This window comes from Herpailurus yagouaroundi, unplaced genomic scaffold (assembly GCF_014898765.1).
Source record: "Herpailurus yagouaroundi ecotype Mexico unplaced genomic scaffold, PumYag 188, whole genome shotgun sequence".
In the NCBI taxonomy this organism is placed as follows: Eukaryota; Metazoa; Chordata; class Mammalia; order Carnivora; family Felidae; genus Herpailurus; species Herpailurus yagouaroundi.
Window position 1 is genome coordinate 11,755,891 of NW_024412419.1, and position 12,176 is coordinate 11,768,066.

Sequence of the window (12,176 nt, forward strand, 5' to 3'; positions counted from 1 at the left end):
AGATTCTATCTGTGCAAAGCAGCTCAATAACCATTCATACTTTGATCCACAAGCAAACAATTACAGAGAATTTATCCAGAAACAGGTCTGAGGAACAAATGGGTGAAACAGAGGACACTTCCTACTCCTCTGGTATCCCTGCAGAACATGAGTATGGACAGGTCACATGTGATAAGATGAAAAAGGTCACGTGTGATAAGATGAAAAAGGAACAGTGATTCCATTTTGAGATGCTTTTACTCTTCAGGACAATTTTTTCTCCTGCAAACTCCACCCTGCAAAAAAATGGTATCTTCGACATATTAACAAATTTTGAATAGAAAATATCAAACTAAGTGACACTGGCATGTTTTTGTTCGTTGCTGTTATCCTTTTTGATTCAAGGTCTAATGCAGTCCCCTGCAGAGGCTGGTAAAATGGGGAGAATACTACCCACGGCAATGATCAACGCTGAATCTGAATTCAGTTCAACCAACCACTGGCTGCGTAACTTAAAACAAACAAAACAAAAATAAAAACAAAACTATTCTCATCTCTGAGACATGCTTCTTTACACTGTAAAATACGACTGATGGGAACTATCAGGTGGTCTGTTATTCAGATTAATAAAATACTGTACTAATAGCATTTGATACGGGGCTTCTCTTGCAGTAGGCAAAGCAAATGCTGCCTACCAATAAATGTCTATGGAACTGAAAAAAAAATATTTAAAAGACAATCAAAAAAAAGAAAAGCAAGCAGTAATAAAGAATAATTAAAAGGGGAAACAGCAACGTAACTACGCTCTTCATGTATATTCAGCATTGTTTCTAAGACGTGCCATGAATTTAATAATAGCTTTTTGGAGAAAAGCAAACAAACAAAAATGTACTCATCAATTGTGAGACACCCTGATTTCAGAAATAAGAGGTAAAAAAAAAAACATACATTCAGAACTGAAGGAAAAAGGTATACTTAATAAAAACCTCTAGTATTCAAGAGGCCCACACAGTAGATAGAAAAGTGGTATTTGTTCCCCCTCTTTCCAACTACATATAAATACTGATTGAAAGAAGGATTATCCAAAAATGAGTGACAAGAACAGGATTCTGGGAAAATAGCAGTTCTATTCCACATACACATTTTCCCCAATTTTATCCCATACGTCGATGTGCTCAGTTAAGACAGCATCATCCAGATTTACTGGTGGTGAGAGACAGTCAGAAATATGTAAGTGGCAGGTGTGGATAGGTCTGCCAAGGACACAATGTTTTGCCCTCCCTCCTCTTTTCTTCTTACTGATGCCTGGAATATAGACAAGATGGCCGGAACTGCGGCAGCCTTTAAATCATGAGGTATTCACTATGGATGACAGAGCAGAGAGAGAGGGAAATGAAAGAAAACAGTTGAGGCAACTATCCTGGAACCTTAAAAAGAAGGAGATGAAAGAGAAAAAAACATACAAATGGTAAGATGCCATTGGTGAACTTGCGTACATTGAATTCTTTTCAAAAAATTCTACATGGAAAGATATGCTGCCACACAGAAAATTCTTAAATGAAATACACATCTACGTTCTGTGAAGCAAATACTTCAGAGTTCTTAATTAACGCATAAAATCGGAAAGCATCGAATATTTATTGAGCACTTTATACCATTCACTGTAACAATCACTTCACATAATTAGAAACTTATACAGGAATCCTATCATCCTTATCCTTTTAAATCCTCAATATTAGTAAGTATCCAGAAAACGGAAGGTACTCAATAAATGTTTTAAATAAGTGAATGGTGGTGTCAGGTTAAGCTATTCAAAACTACTGAAAACTTATATTCTTGTTTTTCCCAACTTCCATTCACTCATATAATTTTTCACTTATGGATCTCCTAGTAAGACTTATACACAGTCAAGGAGCTGGAACTTTCTTTCATACCTTCTGTTGTTGGAAATACCTCCTCCCCTTCAGTTTTCGTCTCAGCCAGTTTTCCAGTTCTTAGCAATACTTCTGCAAAGCTTTCTACTGGAACGTGCGGATACGGGTCACAGGTCACTGCAGACTAGACAGAAACGGTTACACCATTTAGTAGGGTGTCTTTTCTTCTATGAAGATGTTCTAAGAACAGAATCATAGGCTTTTATATCTTCTGATGATGCGAATTATAACTTCTCACTTACTAAAGCACATCATTTTATGTAAAGTTTCAAACAGATTTTAATCTCACAATATGGCATAATAGACACAAGTCATATAAAACCAGTGAATAACATGAGTACGAAGCCAAAGATGTACATTTTCCACAATATTTTAGGTTTTTTTTACTGAAATGCCACAAGAGCATGACAGTTGAGCGTACGTTCTTAGGCGCACTGTCCTTACCTCTGTGACAAAGGGATCGGAGAGGACAGATTCATAAAAAGGATGGTAGCCTTGTCTTTCTAGCCCTTCATTGGCTATGGTTCCCGTTGGATAAGCACCGCCAAACTCTCGCCCCTAAATAGAACAAAGTGAAGAACAGTGGGTAAGAAGAAAGGCCCTGGGGGTGGGGGGAGAAGGGAAGCAGGGGTGATTTCAGGAGAAACTGACCCACGAGCAGTATGTGAGCTACAGAGGGTGTCACGGCGACACAGACACCCAGCAGAGGACGTAGGAGTCACAGCTGCCCTCTAAGCGGCGTTTCCACCTGACCCTGCAGCGCCTCTAGATTCTCCGGTCACTTTGACATCAGGGAATCAGAAACAAAGAAGCAATCAGTGTTCGACTCACGGCAAGGTTTCTAGCCTAGAGTCAGAATAACCTTCCTCAAACATCACTTGGTACACATAGCTCCCTTGCCCAGCTTTGAACAATACCAACAGGTGGCAGCATCAAGTCTAAACCACGTAAAATAACACTTAAAGTTCCTGGAGGTTAGTTAGCATCATTAGTTAACACCGAAGGCTAATTCTTCCCTCCAACCAGCCGATCTACTACACGTATCGTACCAGCTCCTAGGCCTTTCTTCCACTAGGAGCGGCCTGTCCATTGCTGACTGCCTCGTTACCCGCCCCCCCCCCCACCCCCCTGCTTGCAGGCCTGCCTCATACCTCACCGCTGAAACCCTCCCAGCTGGAGGCTGGAAGGAAGTGCGCCCCTGTCACATCCCCGCTCGTGTCCCTGCTACCCCACACCCCACAGTGTGCCAACCATGACCTTGGGCAGCAGCAAAGGCCCTTCTGTACATGACGATGACAACTACAACGGACACTTACCAAAAATGATCCAGTATCAGGCACAGGGTTAAACATTTCATCTGAGACACATACCCCCAAAAGGTCCACGAGGGGAGACAGAAAAGTGACCAAAATCATAACCCCAGTGACACACACCACGATAGGAGATGCAGGGCCGTCCCCCAAAGTCAAGCACTCTCCATCGCAGTCAGTGGTATGGACATCTACCCAACCGTCTCGGCCAGGTCATCCTCGGTTCTCCCCTTTCCCGCAGAGTCCACACCCACAGACCACCCACAGGTCCACAAAACGCATCTCCCACTTCCTCCCTGGCTCTCCAGTCACCCCAGCACTACGTCTCGCCTGGAGCCTCTTTGCTCCTACTCCTGACTCACCCGGCCAGCTCTCTACACAGCACTCAGATGACCTTAAATGAAGGTGGATCACACGACAGCATTGCCTGCACTCCACACCAGCTCCCCGTCCTACTCAGAATAAGACCTGTGGACCCCACCAGTGTCTCTACAAGGCTCTGGACACTAGCTCCTTCCTCTCATCTCCTACCATTCTTCCCTGCTGCTCACTCTGTTCATACTACACAGGCCTCCTTTCTGTTCTACAAGGATGTCAAGCACCTTCCTCCGAAAAGGGCTCTGCATGTGCTCTATGTGGCTCAGTCAGGCATCTGCTGAGAGTGCGTCCTGGGAACCCCACCTTCTATCCACGTCAGACATCAGAACTTCTCTCTCTCCGATGCGGATCCTTCTCCCACCACCTCGCAGAAGCCTCCTCACCTTCCGCATGACTGCCTACCGCTACATTATTGCACAATTACTTTATTGGCGGGTCTGTGTGCAGGCTCTGCCAGGCGAAGGGCTTGCCGCCCTGCTCCCAATCACTAGCTTGGGCTCTGGCACACCGAAGACGCCTGAAGAGTAGTTGGACAGCGAATAAACTGAACGCTACACCCAGAGAGCGTCTGGGGTGACCTGGTAAACAGCATGTTTCCCTTTCCTCTGAGCTTTCCGGAGAGCCCAAGGACTGCAGGGTGAGAACGCACGAAGTCAGCAGAGGAGCAGTGGGTTTCAAGTGTCACGGAGAGCACAATCGCTCAACCATTTGTCCTGACCTCGACTTCCAGAATGGGTGAAAGAGTCTGGTACGCTGCTCTCTTTACCCAGAGCACCTACTAGAAACTGAATGTTCATGTCACCTGCTGAAATTCACATGTTGAAATTCTAAGCCCCAACATGACAATTAAGAGGTGGGTGGGGCTTCTGGGTATATATACATGATGAAATATTAGTCATAAAAATGAATGATATCTTGTCATCTGTGTTGACATGGATAGACTTAGAGGGTATTATGCTAAGTAAAGTAAGAAAGACAAATAAAATATGATTGCACTTAACCATGTGGAATCTAAAAAACGAAGTAGCAAACCAAAAGAAAAAAATAAAAAGGCATAAACAGACCCATAAATAAGAGAACCGGTGGGGGCCAGAGGGGAGGGGGTGGGGGATAGGCAAAATGGGCAAAGGGGAGTGGGAGGTACAGGCTTCCAGTTACAGAATGGGTAAGTCACAGGTAGGAAAGGTACAGCGTAGGGAACATGGTCAAGGCCACTGTAAGAGTGTTGTATGGTGACAGATGGCAGCTATGTTTGTGGTGAGTACAGGATAGCGTATAGAGTTGTCAAATCACTATGTCATACCCCAAAAAAAATAAGAGTTGGGACCCTGCAGAGGTGGTCAGCTCTGGGAAATGGAGTCCTCATGAATGGGACGGACCAGACCTCTTATAAAAGAGACTCCAGAGAGCTCCCTCACCCCTCCCACCATGTGAGAACATAGCAAGCAGACCCCAGCAGACACTGAATCTTCCGGAGCTTTGATCTCAGACTTCCCAGCCTCTAGAACCGTGAGGAAGAAATGGTCGTTGCTACGCCCCCCAGTATGTGGTATTACTGTTATAGCAGCCCCAAAACCTCAGCCTTCCTGCCAGCCTCTAGCGCTTTTTCATGACTACTGGCCCACAGAAATACAGCAAAAACAAGTAAAAGCATTGATGGAACCCTTTTCCTTTCCACCCCCCTAAATTCTAACGCTGACATCTAATCACACCTAAATCTGCAGCGGTGTCTTTTGCAAGACCCTACAAAGTTCTATAAAATAAATGCCACATTCTATAAAATAAATTACTCTTCCTCTGGATGATGGGAGGCTTAGGTTTCTTAACGGATTACTTTAAGGATCTAGAGAAGAGAAAGCTGTAACAACATGAACACAACTGAAAACCAGTGCTGATGGACTGACATGAGCCACACAATGGGTCTTTAGAAAAAAGAGGCATCGCTTACTTGAAGTGGCCGAAGGTAAGTTAAAGACTTCTTCCACCACTGCCCATCGCTCACGGCCTGCAGCACGGCCTTGGTGGTAGTCGTGGTGCTGGACAGGACTTTCATGGTGGCCGCGGTGCCCCAGTGGAACAGGTCTGTGTTGCTGCCAGGAACACCGGCTTCACCCTAGTTAGAAAAGACAATGGCGAGATCAACAATGTGGGCTGTCACCGTCGTAGGAACGGAGGGCGATCACGGGGTTACTGACAATGATCAGACACAAAGATACATTATAAAATCCACCTGTGGGGCACCTGCATGGCTCAGTCGGGTTGGGCGTCCGACTCTTATTTTTGGCTCAGGTCATGATCTCGCAGTTCTGTGGGTTCTAGCCCCGTGTCGGGCTCTGTGCTGACAGCAGGGAGCCTGCCTGGGATCCATTCTCTCTCTTTCTCTCTCTCTGTGCCCTTCTCCCACTCATGCTGTCTCTCAAAATAAATAAACTTAAAAAAAATAAAAATAAAAAATAAAATCCATCTTGGCTAGCAACAAAAAAACGGGAAATGAAGCATTATTGGTATATCGTACCTCCTTGGAGCACTTACAAAAGAAAATTTGGTAAAGGAAAAACCATCATGATGCATCGTCAAAGAATCCCCTTCAGAAACATTTATAAAGCAAATAACGGGTTCTTGATTTTTTACCAATCTAATATCCTACAAAGACAAACTCCCATTTATTTCTTAGACATTCTGAAATATTTGTTATTTAGGTTAATTATGAAATAAATTATTCATTTGAACAATGCTACTACGACCCAGACAAAGGGAGAGAATTCAGAGGGCCCATCTATAAATGTTGAAAGGTATTTTGTTTTTCATCTAAACAACTTGATGATTAATAGTGTTTAAAAGGTTTATAACATGAAACTTCCTGCCAATCTTGAAGCAATCAAGCGAAAATTCTGACTCCCCATTTACTCACCTGAGAGATTCCATGTGGAGAAAAATGCTAATATATTAACTTCATTTTAAATGGAAATGACAACAATCACATCTGCTTCTGATCAAAGAAAAACATTACTTGTTCTATAAAAACCAAGTTCTTGGTTTACTGTTTATCTACTTCCGCTTATTTTAAGTTTCCCATTTAATAGAAAGCAAAAATTGAGGCCTAGTCCCACTATTTCAATAGCCTTCTTAATACTAATAGAAGGAGAGTTTAGTTTGGCTATTTAGATCCATATCACAGCACAAGCAATAAAAAATGTAAACTATGTAATCAGTCAGTAGTCTCCAGGGCATTATCACACCACAAATAATGCACCATTGCAGGCTATCCGGCCAGTTGCCCTTTACGGTAAGTAGCATTAAAGACCCCCAAAGATGTCCACGTCCCAATCCCTGGAACCTGGGAATACACTGCATTTCATGGCAAAGCGACTCTGCAGATATGATTAAGGACACTGACCCTGAAGTAAAGATTATCCAAAATTATTGGTCCTTTAAACGAGCCTTTAAACAGAGAAGCTTTCTCAGTTAGGGTCATAGAGAGGGTGTCTGGGACATGCCATGGGGGGAAGAGGCAAAGAGAAACCTGAGGCATTGGAGACTCAACCCATCGTCGCTGGCTTTGAAGATGGAGAAAGCGACCACAAGCCTAGGCATGTGAGCGGCATCTAGAAGCTGCAAACAGCTCTGAGGTGACAGCCAGCAAGGCTACAGGGACCTCCGTCCTATGAGCACAAGGAATCGACTTCTGCCAACACCATGAGTGAGCGTGGAAACAGATCCTCCTTTGAGGCTCGAGAAAAGAGCACAGCCCTGTGTGCACCATGATCTTGGCCATGTGAGACTAAAGAGAGACCCATCAAAGTCTGCCAGATGTCTGTCCTAGGGGAATTAGAAGATAATTTATTTGCATTGTTTTTAAGTGGCTGAATTTGTGGTAATATGTTATAGCAGCAATAGAAAACAAATACATCATGTTAGGATACTTAATTTCTAGACAACTTTGTGAACTTTATTCTTAGTTCCAAAAGGAAATGAATTTAAGCTTTACTAACCAATGCTTACAACTTATCCAGTTTTTGTTTAAGGCTTCTGGTAAGATTTTCTAAACTGTGCTTTTAACATGAAAAAAGTTGTGTCCCAACACTAGAAGAAATGATAATTAGGTGACAGAGTAGTGGTGTTAGCTAAGCTATAATGGCAACCATACTGCAATATAAATATGCCAAATTAATAACCTTATGCTAAAACAATGTTTTATGTCAAAAATATCTCAATTTTTAAAAAGTTTTAAAAACTGTTTCCTGTGGGCTCTTTGGACATTGAGAAAAGTATAAAATACCAACTCAATGTAATCATTGTCATTTGATTGTAAAAACAACATAAACACTGGATGTTAATATGGAAAAAAATCACATTAAGTTGCTTGTATAAGAGCAACAACGTTAAAAATAACTGTTTGGGGTTTAGGTGCCAATAAAACACAATACCTCTCCTGGGTTTTGGATCATCTCAGATACTGCACCTTGGTTCACTGAATGCCATTCTGCCCCTACAAACTGTCCTACTACTGTTACAAGTTGATACGTTAAAGACTACATCTCTCAGACTCCCTATATTGGCATTCCACACATAATCTAGTTCCCCTCTCGTAAATGCACCTGCTGCATGGAATTTGGGAGGCGGAACTCTAGTAGAGACCACACCTCTGTTACTTCTGCCTTCTGCTGCCTGCCTTCCTTCCTTCCTTCCTTCCTTCCTTCCTTCCTTCCTTCCTTCCTTTTTTCCTTCCTTTCATAGCCTTAGTTATTTGTCTACAACAGTGGTAATAGAAGCCCCAGTGCCCAGACTCTAGTTTTATGCGTGTAAAGGCTGGCTTGTATCCTGGTCGTCAGTTACCACTGGAGCCAACTGATAAGGAATGGCTTTCTGCTTTCGCAGCTTATTTATGGCAGATTGCAGCTCCCCTAGCAGGCAGGTTCTGTAATTTTTCTAGTAGTTGGTCTTAGAAACACATCTAAAGCCTGCTCCTCCAGTCCTCTCAGTGATTTTTAGTCCTAATCTCCATAAAGCCCCTCATTTTCCATTAAAAAAAAAAAAAACTCCTGCTAAGAGCTAGAATATTTTCTGTAACCCACAACTGAATCTTGCATGATTTTTTTAATTAAAAATATATAAGTAGGAATCAGAGAAATCAGCAATACTATCTTCATTCTGGAATAGAGAACATGGCTTAAATCCACTGTCATAATTAGGCTAAAATTTTTCTGCAAGTCTTAGAGTAACTTTTCCAAGGAGGAGTTGAGTCTACAGAGTAGACAAGCCTAACCAAAATCACCATGGCAGCTCAGAGGGAAACTGAGCAGAACGAATACCCAGAACTGCCTCAAACCAGTGCCGTCCAACCCATTAGCCACAGTCATGTGGGGCTATCGCACGCTTGATACGTGGCTATTCCAAAATGAGATGTGCTGTAATGTACCACACTGGATTTCAAGGGCTTTGTACTAAAAATAACAAATAAATAACGTAACCCTCACGTGCGTAACCTCAAGGACAAAGATCAAAGCAGAATGCACCCTGTCTGTGGACAGGCATAAGCAGGAGGGAGCCCAGCTGGGGTGGGGTGGGGTGGGGGTGCTAAGCCTTACATTTCCAGTTTCTTCTCTCAATTTCAGCAATCAGGACAATTACACACACACCCTCTCCTTAGCATGTGTTGGACGGAGGGGGTGAAGAGCGCGGAAGGGGAGATGATGAGAGACTTAAACTCATCATCCAAACCTCAAAGGACAAGGCAGGAAGTCCTATGTAGGAAAAACCAGACTTCTCCCTTCAAGAGTGATAATGATGGTAGCTTGCTATGTGCCAGCACTTTACAAAGTGCTTCATACATGTACTGGGCATAAGAACCAGAAGGAAATACACACACACACACACACACACACACACACACACACACTAGCTTCAGTGGTAGCATTACTAGAATTCCTTTCTGTCCTTAATCTCTTTGCTATGTGAGGAGACAGCAGTGGAGGATCATTTAGTCACCGCTTTGGTACCACAAACAGCTGGTTCATCAACGAAGAAAAATAAGCTGATTCCAGCTCCTGCCCTGCAGAGGCCCCTCTTCGCTAGTAAGGCCACAACCCCAGCCAAGGAGCATGTGATGTCACACAGTAGCAATGTTACCTCCAGCTCCTGTCCCACATTTACAGGGTGTGGACTTAGTCCCCTGGTCCGCCTGTCATCGTGCATGTGACCCACCAAGTCCGGCCTAAGCACACCTCTCCGGGCTACCGAAAGCTGTGGAGCTCGTGTATACTCTGCTTCATTCTGTGTCTAAGATCCCCCCACTTGCCAACCGTGCGTGGAGAGGAGAGAGCTCTATGTGTCCCTGTGTGAATAACACTGCCAAAAATAGTTCTTCGCCAGAAATAAATCTCAGAAGGAATCTGAAGTATACATTGTCTCTCTTTATATAGATATAGGAGATACAAATATATATGTAAAATATACAGCAAGCATCTCGATTTATTGGCTATATTTCTGAATTAGTTAATATTTACAACTGGAAAAAAAAAACAGAAGCAAATTAGAATTCATTCACTTACACGGCAGTTACTGCGTGACTCTCACTCAGTGTCACGCCCTACGCTGGGCAATGAGGTGACAAAAACAGGGAAAACACAGTCTGTGCTCTCAAGTTGCTCAGAAACCAGGGAGGGAGGCAGAGATGTGGACACAGCCCTGCAGTACAATCTCAGCCTCTAAAGTAGACAGACATCTACAGTGCCACGCGACATGAAGAGAGGCCACACCTCCTCTGCCCAGAGGCGCAATCACAGAAGGCTTCACACAGAAGGTAGTATTTCATCGGGAAAGAATGCAAGCCCCCCCACCCCCCAAAGGAGGAAGAGATACTTTCAGGCAGACTTACACAAGAACGAGAGTGTGAAATGAAACGACACAGCAAACTGGAGGAATCTTGATCAAGTCAGTGAAGGTGTGGACAGTGGCACGCGAGGGCAAGGGGCCGATCGATCACCAGCACGGAGGGACAGAGAAGGAGCTGGAGCGAGAACCCCGCTGACCAGGCCAAAGCACCCCCGCTGCCAGCCTGACAGACGGGAAGCCACTAAAACCGTTCACGCAAAGGGAGTGGCAAACTCAGATCTGTGTTTTAGAAATATCATCCTAGGCACAAGAATCCAGTCAGGAGGTTGGTGTGTTAGTCCAAGCTTAAAATAATCACGGGCCAAATTAGGATCGTGATGCTAGGAATATATGAGGTTGCCATAAGGGTATTTTGCCACCTGAATGCATATATTAAATTCAAATGTTTTTATTTCTAATTCTTCTCAAAGTGAAAAGGGCCTGAGGTAAGTCAGATAAGCAGAGAAATTCAAGGATTCTGACTCCAACTTTCTAAGAAATAAAGTACATGGTCACCAAGCTGGGTCTTAGTGAAGAGCAGAGAGAAAGAAGAGAACAGAAGATAAGTCAGGAATCCAAGCAAACATTCATGGTTAGCTAAGCAAGGTTAGACGCAGTGGGGGGAAAACAATGAACAATGCAAGTTACTGAGAAAGAATGAAGACAGGACCAGGTTTGCAGAGAGGAATAAGAAAGACCAGGGGGCAGCTGGATGGCTCCATCCGCTGAGCATCTGACTTCAGTTCAGGTCATGATCTCAGGGTTCGTGGATTCGAGCCCCACATCAAACCCCGCACTGGGCCCAGCACTGACGGTGCAGGGCTTGCTCGGGATTATTGCTCTCCCTCTCTCTCTGCCCCTCCCCCACTTGCACTCTGTCTCTCTCAAACTTAGGAAAAAAAGATTTTATACACACACACACACACACACACACACACACACACACACACACACACATTTTTTTTTTCTAGGAGTGATGTCTAATAGGAGTCTGGTTTATATTACATAAGAGACATGACGGCTACCATTTACTAAATGGTTCCTATGTGTCAGGTGCTGGGCAGGTGCTTCCTCTGGTCATTCCTGGGTTTTAGAATAACACTGCAAGATAGGTATGCGGAAGCCATATGATGCACAAGTAAAGTGCAGATGCTGCCCACACGCAACTGGCCTAGGGGTGTCTCCTCTTCCTGGCCAGGTCGGGCTATCAAAACATGTGGTCCACTTGTTCTGCAGAGGGATGTGACACACGAGCAACATCACAAGCACATACGAATGTATTTGAGAGTACTTACTCTCCTGTGTCATGAAAATACGATCTCATTAAAGACGGTTTGAAAAATTCAAAAGGCTAGGGGGAAAAGAAGATAGTACTTATTCACAGCATCGCAATACAAAGACAATACTGCCAGGATACAGTCTCTCTTCCTGTCTTTAATCCAGGCTGAGAGATCTTTCTTTCAAACCTTTTATCGAAGAAGAAGATACATTAAAAAATGTATGCACGCAAGCATACAGTTTGGTAAATTATAACACACTCATGCAATCAGCACTTAGACTAAGTCACAGACCATCACCAGGATCCCAGATGCCGCTTTTGAGATCACTTCTAGCCATCCCCGTGGCCGAGGTAGATGCTACTCTGACTTCTGGTAGTATAAATTCGTTTTGCCTATTTTTATACTTTATATGAACGGAAGTG

The 12,176-nt window shown here is 43.7% G+C and overlaps 1 protein-coding gene across 4 annotated transcripts in view; it reads right to left on the reverse strand.

The window, feature by feature from the left end:
- NBAS (NBAS subunit of NRZ tethering complex) overlaps positions 1–12,176 on the reverse strand; it is a 366,039-nt gene that overhangs the window by 131,315 nt on the left and 222,548 nt on the right. For all 4 annotated transcript variants that reach the window (XM_040496113.1, XM_040496112.1, XM_040496111.1 and 1 more), the window contains 3 exons: positions 5,550–5,714; positions 2,358–2,471; positions 1,914–2,037 (listed from right to left, as the gene is read on the reverse strand). In XM_040496113.1, coding sequence (XP_040352047.1) covers positions 1,914–2,037; positions 2,358–2,471; positions 5,550–5,714 — 403 coding nt within the window. The remainder of the gene's footprint in view (positions 1–1,913; positions 2,038–2,357; positions 2,472–5,549; positions 5,715–12,176) is intronic.